This window comes from Scyliorhinus canicula, chromosome 16, assembly GCF_902713615.1.
Source record: "Scyliorhinus canicula chromosome 16, sScyCan1.1, whole genome shotgun sequence".
NCBI classification, from domain to species: Eukaryota; Metazoa; Chordata; class Chondrichthyes; order Carcharhiniformes; family Scyliorhinidae; genus Scyliorhinus; species Scyliorhinus canicula.
This window is the reverse complement of record NC_052161.1, coordinates 140,865,818-140,881,754: the sequence shown is the minus strand read 5'-3', so window position 1 is coordinate 140,881,754 and position 15,937 is coordinate 140,865,818. Positions and strand designations below refer to the sequence as shown.

At 43.2% G+C, this 15,937-nt stretch overlaps 1 protein-coding gene across 1 annotated transcript in view; it reads right to left on the bottom strand.

The window, feature by feature from the left end:
• The window catches only part of mmp23ba (matrix metallopeptidase 23ba), a 38,414-nt gene extending 27,203 nt beyond the window's left edge, over positions 1 to 11,211 (bottom strand). Inside the window, exons 1-2 of the mRNA XM_038773569.1 lie at positions 10,833 to 11,211; positions 7,209 to 7,336 (exon numbers count right to left, since the gene is read on the bottom strand). Coding sequence (XP_038629497.1) covers positions 7,209 to 7,336; positions 10,833 to 10,967 — 263 coding nt within the window. The 5' untranslated portion in view covers positions 10,968 to 11,211. The remainder of the gene's footprint in view (positions 1 to 7,208; positions 7,337 to 10,832) is intronic.
• Between the last annotated feature and the right edge of the window lie 4,726 nt (positions 11,212 to 15,937).

The following is a 15,937-nucleotide window of genomic DNA, read 5'->3' as shown; positions in this document are numbered from 1 at the left end:
TTTGCGTAAAAAACCCACCTCTGACCCCTGTCCTATATCTATTACCCCTCAATTTAAGGCTATGTCCCCTCGTGCTAGCCACCTCCATCCGCGGGAGAAGGCTCTCACTGTCCACCCTATCTAACCCTCTGATCATTTTGTATGCCTCTATTAAGTCACCTCTTAACCTTCTTCTCTCTAACGAAAACAACCTCAAGTCCATCAGCCTTTCCTCATAAGATTTTCCCTCCATACCAGGCAACATCCTGGTAAATCTCCTCTGCACCCGTTCCAAAGCTTCCACGTCCTTCCTATAATGAGGCGACCAGAACTGTACGCAATACTCCAAAAAATCTTGATGGTCATAAAAACCCCTCTGGTTCACTTATATCTTTTAGAATCATAGAATATATAGTGCAGAAGGAGGTCATTCAGCCCATCGAGTCTGCACTGGCTCTTGAAAAGAGCACCCTTCTTAAGCTCACAACTCCATCCTATCCCCGTCACTCAGTAATCCCACCTAACCTTTTGGTCACTAAGGACAGTTTATCACGTCCAATCCACCTAACCTGCACATCTTTGGCCTGTGCGAGGAAACCGGAGCAGCCGGAGGAACCCCACGCACACACGGGGAGGACGTGCAAACTCCACACTTACAGTGATCCGAAGCTGGAATTGGACCCGGGACCCTGGAGCTGTGATGCAGCAGTGCTAACCACTGTGCTACTGTGCCGCCCACGGTGCCACCTTCTCCTTAGGGAAGGAAATCTGCCATCCTTACCTGGTCTGGCCTACATGTGACTCCAGACCTACGGTCTGGTTGCCTCTTAAATGCAGTTAGGGACAGGCAATAAATGCTGGCCCAGCCTGCGATCCTCACTTCCCATAAAATGAATTTTTAAAAAATTAATACGAAATAAAATTTAAATTGTTAACGTCGGTACTTAAATTCCGAAAGATACAGGAAGACAAGAAGTATTGAAGCAATCCAACAAGACACGCACACACAAACCGGGTTTACTGGCTAAGATTAAGAATTGAACAGTGTGACAAGAAGCCACTAGGGGAATCTAAACATTACTGGAAAAAATTGATTCTAAAAATCCTTGTGACCTAGTTCACGGAATGTCGGAGTGCGAAAAGAGAACAAAAATCGGCAATGGCACCTTTGTCCTGGATAATATCTGCGCGTTTTTTATGCTTCTTGTAAACATATTAGCTCAGATATTTAAGTGGGAACATTACTGTCTTTTATTAGATTGTCAGACTGCATTTAAGACATTGCTGAGGGTGAGTTTGCCCAAACCAATAATCTCATGTGAAAATCAGAGTAACCTGGTTTTGGTAAACCACAGACATCAGGAGAAATGTGGAGCAAACCTTTGCAAAAAGGAATGCAAAGTAGTTTGCTACACAAGATTGAACGCTAACTCGTTTTCCGGCTTGCATGTGACATGAAATGAAGCTTTTCTAAAATAATCAATTTTGCATGAAAGGTAGGTCAGAAGCAACCCTGCAGATAGACCAGCAAACTAAATAATTAGTGGCTAAACTGTGTTCACACTCTGAATTGCAGTTCACTGTCTGGACAGCATTTGAATCTCCTTGAAATTCAAACTGGTCTAAACGCTAATTTCCTCTAACTTTCTGTACTCCTTTCCCGAAGGCATTGATTCACACTGGAGCGTGGTTTCATGTGGTTTGGCCGGCATTCAGCACCTCGCCCAAGTTGGGATTCTCCATATGAATGTGTTGGCACGCGATGCCATCAAAAGGCGACCACAGCTAAACCCAATTCTGTTTAATCCCAAATCCACACTACTCAGCAACAATTACCAGATGGTAATCAGACGTGGCTGATTTCTTCCTTTTTGAGTCCATTGCAGCCAAACTGTCGGGTAATTCTGCCAGATTTCGACTTTCCTTTTACTCTGGCCTCTTGTGAGTCCCCAGTTTTAATCAGCTCCCCACTGATGGCTCTGCCTCCGATTCTCTCCACTCTCGGATCGTTAGGTGCCTGAACAAATAGTTCAATTCCTAACCAGACTGTAACTTTAGTCACTTAGATACTATCCTAGCTTAAACCTCAATCTTTAAAGTGCATCATAATAAAATCAGTTTTGTTTTAGTACTTTATCCTTGGATTAAATAAATAAATTTCAACATTAGATTGGGCAAAATGGTCAGTCTGAAATTACTGAAGCAGATTACCCCATTAATCTCCCACTAGTAACTGTGCAGCCAGCTTTTTGTGCTCCACTTTAATATTGTCCTTTGATGAAGTCATGACTTAACCCTTCATCTTCCTGCTCAAACTCTTCTCTCCTCCCTACCTCTGCACCTTCCCCTTCAACCCCTCCCTCTCCTTCCAAGACTCCTCCCCCACATCTTCCCCTTCAAACCCCCCCCTCTCTCCCCCACCCATCCATCCATCTTTCTCCATATCATCCCTTTCAAATCCCTCTCCCGCAGCATCTCCTTCATACCTCCTCCGCACCCTGACAAATAGCAATGGAACGGAATGGCTTTGTGAGTCAGGTTATTTTTCTTTCTCTATTGCTGAGCTGGTGGACCTCCACTCATGGTAACATGGCCGGAACACCACCTGCTCACTCAAATAGGCTCAGGTAGGGAGAATTTGGAGATGGTTAGCAGTTTCAAATTCCTAGGGGTGCACATCTCCAAAAATCTGTCCTGGTTCACCCACGTCGATGCTACCACCAAGAAAGCACAACAGCGCCTATACTTCCTCAGGAAACTAAGGAAATTCAGCATGTCCACATTAACCCTTATCAACTTTTACAGATGCACCATGGAAAGCATCCTATCGGGCTGCATCACAGCCTGGTATGGCAACTGCTCGGCCCATGACCACAAGAAACTTCAGAGAATCGTGAACACAGCCCAGTCCATCACACAAACCTGCCACCCATCCATTGACCCCATCTGCACCTCCCGCTGCCTGGGGAAAGCGGGCAGCATAATCAGAGACCCCTCCCACCCGGCTTGCTCACTCTTCCAACTTCTTCCATTGGGCAGGAGATACAAAAGTCTCAGAACATGCAAACAGACTCAAAAACAGCTTCTTCCCCGCTGTTACTCCTAAATGACCCTCTTATGGACTGACCTCATTAACACTACACCTCTGTATGCTTCACCCGATGCCGGTGCTTGTGTAGTTACATTGTGTATCTTGTGTTGCCCTATTTTGTATTTTCTTTTCTTCCCTTTTCTTCCCATGTCCTGAATGATCTGTTGAGCTGCTTGCAGAAAAATACTTTTCACTGTACCTCGGTACACGTGACAATAAACAAATCCAATCCAATCCAATCCAATCGCTGAATGCTAACACCAGCAACAACTAAAGGCAACCCTGTGATTTGGAGAGAAATCATAAAGGATTCTCTGTAAAATGGGAGGCAGATACTTGTAGGAAGTTCCATTCAAAAAGCATCAATACAGCCAACAAGTATCAGAGAACCATCATTCTGGGTTGGCTTCAGATGCAGACCCCAAGGTTAAAGGCGTATTCTATAACCAGGAGCCTAAAGAAAGCAATTTCAGGCATAACATGCCAATGGTATGTGAACCAGATGATCTTCAATTAATATGTATTACTGGGTGGAGGTTTATAGTTTTGTGTTAGGAATGATCCATGGGGCAGCACGTTGGCACAGTGGTTAGCACAGCTGCCTCACGTTGCTGAGGTCCCAGGTTCGATCCCGGCTCTGGGCACAATCCGTGTGGAGTTTGCACATACTCCCCATGTCGTGGGTTTTGCCCCCACAACCCAAAGATGTGCAGGGTAGGTGGATTGGCCATGCTAAATTGCCCCTTAATTAGGAAAAAAAAATTAATTGGGTACTCTGAATGTTTTTTGAAAAAGGAATGATCCATGTACAATGTATTTGGTGCAATTGTGGCCCAATAGCAGTGATGGACTACCTCATTAGGTTCCGTTGGCAGGAAAATAAAGCCTAAAAATAATCACGACCAAGGTAGGTGGATTGGCCACGCTAAATTGCCCCTTAATTGGAAAAAATGAATTGGGTACTCTAAATTTATTTTAAAAAAGAAAAAATAATCACAACTATCATAAAAAATTTATGATGTGGAGATGCCGGCGTTGGACTGGGGTGGGCACAGTAAGAAGTCTTACAACACCAGGTTAAAGTCCAACAGGTTTGTTTTGAATCACGAGCTTTCAGAGCACGGCTCCTTCCTCAGGTGAATGAAGAGGTGGGTTCCAGAGACATATATATATATAGACAAAGTCAAAGATGTCAGACAATGGGGCAGCACGGTGGCACAGTGGTTAGCATTGCTGCCTACGGCGCTGAGGACCCCAGCCCTGGGTCGAATGTCCGTGTGGAGTTTGCACATTCTCCCCGTGTCTACGTGGGTTTCACCCCCACAACCCAAAGATGTGCAGGGTAGGTGGATTGGCCACGCTAAATTGCCCCTAAATCGGAAAAAATAATTGGATACTCTAAATTTAAAAGATACCAATGCTTTGCATGCGAGCATTTGTGGGGGCAAAACCCACACAAACACGGGGAGAATGTACAAACCCCACACGGACAGTGACCGAGAGCCGGGATCGAACCTGGGACCTCGGCGTGTGAGGCAGCAGTGCTAACCACTGCGCCGCCGTGCTGCCCTTCTGACCCTATTAATAAGGATCAGATGAAATAATATTAGTTCATTGGTTGTGGTTTTTGTGGATTTTCATGGACCAAAGAATTTACCATCAGCTACTAAGCGATGGTCAGATACTATAGTCATCTGAAAGTAGATTCAGTCAACTCAAACACTTAACGAGAGTTAGACAGTGGGAAGTATTCTGTTTCCATAAACATCACCCCAGGCAACTCCTACTGAGACTTCTGTATGTTGTTAATGAATTTAGATAGTGTAAACATAATTGACAGGGACAGCCAGCGTGACTTTGAAATGCCTTTAACAACGGAAGTTAGGTTGTTTAGGAATATAGCAACTCTTCAGTCCTCCCTCTCCAGGAAGCCTGGGAGATGTGATGGGACATGGAAGCTACATGGGACAGAGAGATCACGCGGTGGGGGGTGGGGGTTGGGGGGGGGGGGGGGGGATTAGGTTCAGAGAGTATTTAAAAACTGTTGGCAGCTGTGTTGCTGTATTGGAGATCTGAGATCGGCATTTTAACCGGCCCAATGCGCAAACCCAAATCTGGTGTGAAAAGACAAAATGGCAAAATGTGAAGTGACCCATGGACCGGTGGCCAGCTTGCGAGGTGTGACTCAGGCCAGGTCTCCCCGAGCCCAGAGGAAAGTTCGGCCTGATGTTTTTCCAGCGACTGAGGGAAGCAAGTGACTGGCTGCCCCTTTGGTCAATTCCTAACCAGTAACTACAGAACACCAACAGAGATCTACCAGTAACTACAGAACACCAACAGAGATCTACCAGTAACCACAGAACACCAACAGAGATCTACCAGTAACCACAGAACACCAACAGAGATCTACCAGTAACTACAGAACACCAACAGAGATCTACCAGTAACTACAGAACACCAACAGAGATCTACCAGTAACTACAGAACACCAACAGAGATCTACCAGTAACCACAGAACACCAACAGAGATCTACCAGTAACTACAGAACACCAACAGAGATCTACCAGTAACTACAGAACACCAACAGAGATCTACCAGTAACCACAGAACACCAACAGAGATCTACCAGTAACTACAGAACACCAACAGAGATCTACCAGTAACTACAGAACACCAACAGAGATCTACCAGTAACCACAGAACACCAACAGAGATCTACCAGTAACCACAGAACACCAACAGAGATCTACCAGTAACTACAGAACACCAACAGAGATCTACCAGTAACTACAGAACACCAACAGAGATCTACCAGTAACTACAGAACACCAACAGAGATCTACCAGTAACCACAGAACACCAACAGAGATCTACCAGTACCTACAGAACACCAACAGAGATCTACCAGTAACTACAGAACACCAACAGAGATCTACCAGTAACTACAGAACACCAACAGAGATCTACCAGTAACCACAGAACACCAACAGAGATCTACCAGTAACTACAGAACACCAACAGAGATCTACCAGTAACTACAGAACACCAACAGAGATCTACCAGTAACTACAGAACACCAACAGAGATCTACCAGTAACTACAGAACACCAACAGAGATCTACCAGTAACTACAGAACACCAACAGAGATCTACCAGTAACCACAGAACACCAACAGAGATCTACCAGTAACTACAGAACACCAACAGAGATCTACCAGTAACTACAGAACACCAACAGAGATCTACCAGTAACTACAGAACACCAACAGAGATCTACCAGTAACCACAGAACACCAACAGAGATCTACCAGTAACTACAGAATACCAACAGAGATCTACCAGTAACTACAGAACACCAACAGAGATCTACCAGTAACTACAGAACACCAACAGAGATCTACCAGTAACTACAGAACACCAACAGAGATCTACCAGTAACCACAGAACACCAACAGAGATCTACCAGTAACTACAGAACACCAACAGAAATCTACCAGTAACTACAGAACACCAACAGAGATCTACCAGTAACTACAGAACACCAACAGAGATCTACCAGTAACCACAGAACACCAACAGAGATCTACCAGTAACTACAGAACACCAACAGAAATCTACCAGTAACTACAGAACACCAACAGAGATCTACCAGTAACCACAGAACACCAACAGAGATCTACCAGTAACTACAGAACACCAACAGAGATCTACTAGTAAATTGGGCAATAGGTAGATTTGGGGGAAATAAAAATTAGGGGATTAAAGACTGTTTTAGATTACTACCAGAGAATGATGGGAAATGGAAAATAGTCTGTTGAATTGCTGAAAATATTCATGAAATAAATGAATATAGATGAATATAAGCTACAAATACTGGGCCGGGGATTGATATCACTTCTGAATTATAAATAAGCATCGAGAAGTAACCCAAGAGCGTGCAAGGTCACACAATATCACCATAGAGCAATACAAAACATAATTTCTCCAGTTTCAGGCACATCCATATAAAATACACTCACCCTGCAGACAATAAGTATTACGAAACAATCAAATATTCATTTCATGGCTGACTCTGGATTCGGAACATCGCAGGAAAAAAAAGCCCAGCGTTTCTGTTCAGCGTCTCTTCATACTTACTTGTAAGTTAGGTTGAAGTGATCCCATTTCAGCTCGTGTGGAGTTAATGTGTACCTTTTTTCCCTCACCAGATGCTGCATTGTGGAGCGGACATCAAACACCAGCAAGCTGGAAGGTGCAACATGTTCCTAAAAGATAAAGCCATTAGCTGCTTACAGAATTTGAGCAGAATTCCTATAAAGTCATCATCAGTATGGGGTGATCAGTGAGAAATATATATTACCCAATGCAATTTGGTTACTATCAAAAATCTCAGTATCATGGGCAGCACGGTGGCACAGTGGTTAGCATTGCTGCCTACGGCGCTGAGGACCCGGGTTCGAATCCCGGCCCTGGGTCACTGTCCGTGTGGAGTTTGCACATTCTCCCCGTGTCTGCGTGGGTTTCACCCCCACAACCCAAAAGATGTGCAGGGTAGGTGGATTGGCCACGCTAAATTGCCCCTTAATTGGAAAAAATAATTGGGTACTCTAAATTTATTTTTAAAAAAATAAGAAAATCTCAGTATCAGTAGACGGGTTGGGGGGGGGGGGGGGGGGAGAAACCAAGGATCTGATAACACTTTAAACTTTGGCAGGATATACACTGCCCCTTGAACCACAACTAGTGCAAATTAGATAAAAGCAGAATATCCCATTGAACATTAAACATTAGGTGCAAGTGCACTGACTCAGGCCAAGGAGTGACCTGCTTTGCCTCAGCACTGATGTGGAGATTATTGGGGCATAACAGGTCCCCATGTTGCCCTGAAGTGCGGTTTGTCACCAACTTCTGAGTGCTTTGACCATGTATCATTTTTGTTTTTTAAATTTAGAGTACCCAATTCATTTTTTCCAATTAAGGGGCAATTTAGCGCGGCCAATCCACCTACCCTGCACATCTTTGGGTTGTGGGGGTGAGACCCACACAGACACGGGGAGAATGTGCAAACTCCACACGGACAGTGACCCAGAGCCAGGATTGAACCTGGGTCCTCGGAGCTGTGAGGCTGCAGTGCTAACCACTGTGCCACCGCGCTGCCCCAAACCATGTATCATTAACTAGAAAACCTGCGAACCGAGAAATGAAATACCAAAGTTCTTGAATTCATGGAGATAATTCATATCAGTCAGCTTTTTCTCCCCCACATCGACCTCTTCACTTTCACACATCCCGCAGCAAGAATTGGGTTTTAAGAAACAAAAGGTAAAACCATTTCTCAGCTTGGTTCGTTCACAATAATTAGAACAATATGAATTTTTTGGCGTTTAGACAATTGCCCCATTGGATAAACAGTTGCCATTATTTGGAAGGGGGAAATGACCCCGAGTGTTTAATAAGCAGCATTTGAACTCTCAGGATGTGCAGAATGTTGAAACCTTCTTTCTACATTCTATCAGCCAATTTGGTGTTACTGCGTTGCTTTTTCAGCTGGAATATTAGGAAGCCAATGTGGACGGTGAAGTTATTGAGACAATTATCACATCACACAGATGTACTGGGATGGTTTGGGCTTATTCACTTTTACTTCCACAAAGCCATTAGGAGCTCTGTTAGGTGAAGGTTTTGTGTTTGCATCTTTTGAAATCTCAGCTTTATAGCCAATGATGTGCTTTTAGAAGTGTGGTCACTGTTGTAATATAGGGAAATGCAGCAGTCAATTTGCTCACAGCAAACTCCCACAGACCAGATGTGGGTCTTATGACCAGATCATGAGTTATAGTGATGGTTGATTCATCTCTGATTACTCCCATGGGATCTTTTACCTTCACCCTGAGAGGGCAGGTGGGGCCGGAGTTTCACATGTGATCTGAAAGACTGAAAGGCAACACTTCCAACAGTGCAGCACTCCCTCAGTACTGGATTGGATTATGTGCTCTGGGGCTTGAATCCAAAACCTTCTGAATTCAGAGGCAAGTGTTTTATTTATTTTTTAAATTACAGGATGTTGGCATCACTGGTTAGGCTACCCGTAGTTGCCTTTCAGAAAGTGGTGGTGAGTTGCCTTCTTGAACCGCTGCAGTTCCTGAGGTGTAGGTACACCCACAGTGCTGTTAGGGAGAACGATCAAATATTTTTCCCCAGCAAGAGTGAAGGAGTGGAGATATATTTCCAAGTCAGAGTGTTGAGTGACATGGAGGGAAAGCTCTAGGTGGTGGGGTTCCCAGGTATCTGCTGCTCCTGCTGTTCTAGACGGGTGCTCATGCGTTTGGAAGGTGCTATCCACTGAACCGAGACTATCACACCTGCCAAGAACAGAAATAATGTGCAGAGTGAGTTAAAATGATGGCCGCAGCTTTATTACATCAGTGGAGCTGTCAGACCATCACATTTGGTGAAGGAAAATTTGAACAAAATCAAATTCAATTGGTTAGAACAAACACTTCTAATAACTAATAAATATTCCTTAAAAATAGCATGAAACAAATGAGTGATAATTACAGTTAAGTGACACATGTCACACTACCACAACTGCGCTTTACGTTACAGGTTACACCAGTTATTTTCTAGAGATATGATCAGATCCAGTGATGACATTAGGGTTGGAATTTTCCACCTGTGCTCACCACTGGGATCTTCGGCTCCTGCTCCCCCCTCTGCGGGTCTCCCAGCAGCTGGCAGGGGGTTTGCATAGAATGGAAACCCCATTGACAGCGGCAGGATCTTGCCAATGGTGACCACCTCTGCCACGCCAAACATGCCTTGGAAAATCCTGCCCTCGGAGTGCAAACAAGCGGTGATGAATTTTTGGCACATCCTCAAAGGAACGGAGGGGGGAATCAAAGTCTCCCTAGGTCAAGGATGGAAAACTTTGCACAAATAGTATTGACAGGAGCTACAGAGAGAGACAATTTCCTTCAACTGATTACTGGAATCGAGGGTTGTCCTATAAGGAGGAACTGAGCAAAGTGGATTTATTTCATTTGTGGAATTAAAAAGAATGAGAGGTGATCACATTGAAACTTGTAAAATTCCTGGAGGGCTTGACAATGTAGATGCTGAGTGTTTAGAACGAGGGGTCATAGTCTCAGGTTAAATGGTTGTCCATTTAGAACTGAGATGAAGAGAAATATCTTCACTGAGATGGTGAAGAATGAGTATATTCAAGACAGAGAGAGAGTTAGATTTTGGGTTCTAATTGACTCGAGGGATATGAAGATAGTGCAGAAAGCAGAAGCGATGTAGAGCTTCCTCCAAGCTCGTCCTGAATGGTGGAGCTGGTTTGAGGGGCCGAATGGCCTACTCTGCTCCCATTCCTTACGTACGTCCAACAAGATAATCCACAGGTCTGTTCATTAGGCAAAGGAGCCAGGGAAAAAAGATTACTGTCAACAGAAAGTTAGCAGCAAAGGAAGTTAAATTATCCAAGTTGCTCAAGTCTGATTAGTGTCATACTTTTTCAAATGTTGAAAAAAGAGACTGTAACAATATCTATGCTAACTAATTGTGGCTATAGCAAAAAAAACCCAAAATTGCTAAATTAGATTATTAAATTAGAGAATGCAGTTCGCTGATCTAGCCATCCTTGATCCATTGCACATTGTTAAAATTTAATTTGAGATGAAATACTATCGAAAACATAAGAAGCAGGTTTTAATGAATTCCAGTCTCCAAGAAGTTAATATCAATAAGGTTTATACTCACTAACTGAGGTCTCCAAGTAGGAAATGCATCTACACCTTGATCTCCAGTTATGACCATAAATGCCATTGCAATGCATATTAAAACTTTAATATTTGTCAAATAATCTTTATCTTCCGACCTTCGAAAAAAATCCATCTTGGCCAAAGTGGTAACAGCTTGTTTTCCCACGTTTTCTTCAGAATCTGAGACTCGGACCACTCTGTCTGTGGATCATTGCCCCGCTTGCAGTTCAATCACAAAATTATTGAGAAAGTGGGTTGTCAATTGCTCTGTTTGGTTCAGTAGCACTTCCATATACTGCATTTCCAAGTGGCTCTGACAGCCAAACAGTATCACATTACTTCAAGAGTAGATCTCCAAGCTTTCCTTCATCAGTATGAAACTTTGACAGGAACAGCTGGGCACACTGCAGCCTCTCTGGATTTGGACCTAATTCAGCATTATAATCAATCTCAGATGTGCAGTCATTGGCGTACAGTACACAGCGGAAAAGAGCAAGATGAGTACAAACTGAAATTAACTCCATACTGGACAATTTACATGACATTAGATACGCATAAATTACAAGACACTTGTCTAAAAGCTGCATTTGTCAACAGGTTTTGTACCCCAGTGCAACAATTAAATCAACATTATTTTGAAAAAAGTTTTTTGTTTAGTGGCACCTGTTGCAATTTACTGAATACATATACACACACACACTGTATATATACTTATAAATAGGGCTGTGTGTGGGTCTGCTTGGATGAGCTACTCATAGGAAATGTTGAACAAATACATCCACAGCTTCCTCACTCTCCAGTAAACACAATAAAGATCAGAAGCTTAATAAAATAGCTCCAGTAAAACATTCGGAGTATTTATAAACAGAATGTGCTCTGAATATTCAGCAGATAGGCAGTATCTGGGCAGAGGTTACAAATCTGCAAAGTTAACTCTGTTTCTCTCTCCACAGATGTTTGCCTTAACATCAAGCTGACCAGGTAGATGCCAGCAATAACAGTTGCCGTAGCAACAACCCTCACATACAAATTTCTTCCTGCCGAATATCATTTAGGTTAAAGGTTTGTAAATGTAAATGTTGCCACACTCCCAGATGACCAAAGGCTGTTTTCCCCTTTGAGAGCTGACTGATAGTGATTTAACCTGAGGGTCACCACACCTCAGGTGAGGGGCAAGGTTGAGAAGGCGGAGCCTGCATGAATAATCTCAGTTTGTGCAGGAATTGAACCCGCTCTGTTGGCGTTGCTCTGCATCATGAACCAGCCGTCCAGCCAACTGAGCTAACTGGCCCCCGTTAAATACTATAGACTATCAAGAGACTGTTCAACTGCGCAGAGAAACGTTTAAATCCTTGGATTTATTTTAATAAATTGTAAATTTTATTATCTTTTTCCTTTCAGTTTTTGATTGATGGTTTTATTCCAGATGTTGCCACTCGCTGCCACATCTGTGTATCGGAGTGAGCAAGTTGTGATGATGTGCATCATACAATTCGCTCTTGAAGTTGCCAGTGGCAATCTGTGATAGGTTGCAATGGACGAAGGCTCCAAATAGCAGGTTATTGAGTATCACAGGTGCAGGCTTCTCGTACTGAGCGAATAGGACAGAAGTCATATCAACCTCGATGATTACATTCAAGGTGGTTCTTTTCAATGTTACGTGTATTTGAATTTCTGTTTAGGGTGGCACGGTGGCGCAGTGGTTAGCATAGTTGCTTCACGGCACTGGGGACCCGTGTTCGATCTCGGCCCCGGGTCACTGTCCGTGTGGAGTTTGCACGTGCTCCCCGTGTCTGCGTGGGTCTCACCCCCACAACCCAAAGATGTGCAGAGCAGGTGGATTGGCCACGCTAAATTGCTCTTTAATTGGGAAAAAAAAATAATTGGGTACTCTGCATTTTAAAAAAATTCCTGTTTGTCTCTAAACTGAGCCAAAATCCTAGCTGTTAATGGAATATCAGCTTTAAGTTTAATGCTCACTTTCAATGCTGTTTCCATAGTGACCTATTTGTATTTTTAATAATTGGCTAATTCAGCTATCTGTGCCCTTAGACGGATTTAAAAGTCATATTTTGTTGTTGTTCTGCAAAATGTGTGCTTTGTACCCTCAAGATTAACAATACCAGCCACAAAATGAGATTTAGTCCCCAAAAATAAAGCCTTTAAAGAATTCTGCAATAGACTGTTCATCTCAGCTTTCTATTGCAGAATTGTATCAACAATAGAAACTTTGCACATTCCTAAAAGCTACATAAAAGACCCAAATCACAGGAGATTCACAAATACTCCTGTCAGGACATTGAACAAGCTGATATGTCCACAGGTTTGCAAGAATAGGGGAGAAAATATAGTTAGGAATCATGTTATAATCATAAAATTTACAGTGCAGAAGGAGACCATTGAGCCCATCGAGTCTGCACCGGCCCTTGGAAAGAGCACCCCCCACCCTATCCCTGTAATCCGGTAATCACACACAACCCTTTTGGACACTAAAGTCAATTTAGCATGGCCAATCCACCTAACCTGCACATCTTTGGACTGTGGGAGGAAACCGGAGTGCCCGGAGGAAACCCACGCAGTCACGGGGAGAACATACAAACTAAGCACAGACAGCGACCCAAGCCGAGAATCGAACCCGGGTCCCTGACGCTGTGAAGGAACTGTGCTAGCCACTGTGCTACGTGCTGCCCAGCGGCTGGTTTAGCACACTGGGCTAAATCGCTGGCTTTTAAAGCAGAACAAGGCAGGCCAGCAGCACGGTTCAATTCCCGTACCAGCCTCCCCGGACAGGCGCCGGAATGTGGCGACTAGGGGCTTTTCACAGTAACTTCACTGAAGCCCACTCGTGACAATAAGCGATTTTCATTTCAATTTTCATTCATCTAGCAATGATGTGGTAAAAATAAAAAAACGATAAAAAGACTTGAGCCTTGTAAGGGAGAAAAATGTTTTAATGAAATCATTATTTAAAAAAATAAAACCTATGGGATCAAAATAGTCACAGTTTGGTAAAAAGTTCCACAAATAAACAGAGCGCCAAAGGAAGTATTTAAAACATGGAGCAAAAGAAGTGAAATTTTGACTAAATTAAATCAAAAACACCAACTGAATTTGTTCATGTGCCCTGGATCAAGCAAGCTGGATTGATGAACTGACAGATTAATCTGGCTCAAATTCACTTCCTGTGAGCTTAACTTCACAAATAGAAATTACAAGTGTAAGGTTTTTAAATGGAAGAATGACTCTCCTGTGAGCCTTCAGAGGGATCTGGGCCATTTCTCAACAGGGCCAGAGATTGCATTTGTAGGGAAGATTGAGTGTCTTTGTAGGTAACATTTATTCCGTGTGATCTCATGAAATGGATCACTCGAGGGGACGGAGAGGAATTCCCCAGAGTATTTTTTTCCCCTTAGGTCCTGGGTATTTTTTTCTCTATCTCCCAGAAGATTAGATGGTTGTGAGGGAAGGAAGGGGCAGCAGGAAGGGAGGAAGTGCTCCTTGATGATGCTCCAGCCATCATGAAGCGTGCGGCAGCTTTAATGGACCAGTTGGTCTTTCCCTCTGTCAGTTTTGTACATTGCAGCAGGAGAAACTGTGTCAATTGCTGCAAAATCTGAAAAGAAAGATATTATGTTGAAGGGAATGTTGTGGTGCAGCTCTCTGTGGTCCAAAACCAGCAAGAGAGGGGGTGAGGGCATATTGAATCTGTTAAGATGCTCTTGCAGTGTCTACCTTGGGAGAGTGGTGGCATTCCCTAGCTGATTTCTTGGTATATTAAACTAGGGAGAAGTTGTCTATGTTAAACAGGTTAAAACGTAGCTATTTCTATTCAGAGATCTGATGTACGGAGGATAGGAAAGCTTCCTGTTATATCACCTCAAAATACCCAGCGGTTAGCTATATTTTAAGCATTAAAAATTCCCAAACTAGGGGCTACTTGGGAGATTTTACAGGAAAATCCATCGGAGTTACTTTGGGAACTTTACTGGGATTAAGGGAATGCCAGAATATGATTGAACAGAACACTCAGGAAGGAAGGGTTGAAGGAATTGATTTTGATCGTCTTGTATATAATGATAAATTAGAAGACTATTACACAAGGTTTGGATTTAAACATACCGTGCAGTGAGAGGAAATAAAGTGTGTGTAGAAACTAAGGTCCTGTTTAAATTCAAAATATGAAATGGACGTTTTGGATGATAATATCCATTAGCTGCTAAAAAGTTAAAAGTGGATGATACTTTATTTTAGCATTCCATTGAGTAATGGGACTTCCTCTAATCAAAGTCCCAGAGGAAGGAGGAGATAAGAGAGGAAATAGTCAGTTAGCAATCAGCTGAACTATGGAAACTGGTAAAGAAAAACAAAGTAATCAAGGTTTAGGATCCTGGGATAAATCTGAATGAGGCACAAGTCTCAGTTATCAATTTAGTTACAGGGATGAGAAGGGGAAGAGAGATTGTAATTGGCGTTTCAGACAAGAAGAAAAATGATTAGGGACTTATCACACTTAGGATCTGGATCTGTTGTTGACTGGGAAATTCATTTCAGCATTATCTGATTTTGGTGGTGACATGAACTTCCACAAAAGGGAAATGGATATTCGCATGGATATTAAGCATTCTCCCTTTGAATTCACTTGACTGCTTCAAATCTTACAAGTTTGCCTTATTTGGTGTATTTGAAGATATTGATTGTGCACATTACTGATACAGGTTTGGGCAACATGGTGGCGCAGTGGGTTAGCCCTGTTGCCTCACGGCGCCGAGGTCCCAGGTTCGATCCCGGCTCTGGGTCACTGTCCGTGTGGAGTTTGCACATTCTCCCCGTGTCTGCGTGGGTTTCACCCCCACAACCCAAAGATGTGCAGGGTAGGTGGATTGGCCACGCTAAATTGCCCCTTAATTGGAAAAAACTAATTGGGTACTCTAAATTTTTTTTTTAAAAGTTACTGATACAGGTTTAACAGAAACAACTTGAAATTCATAGCCAATAAAGATTATTGATTAAGACAGGGTCCATAGTAAATGGCGAATGGACAACAAAGCTCTCAGCTGTTGGGGCCATATTCCTTGGAACTCTGTCCTCAACTCTGCTCCTTCT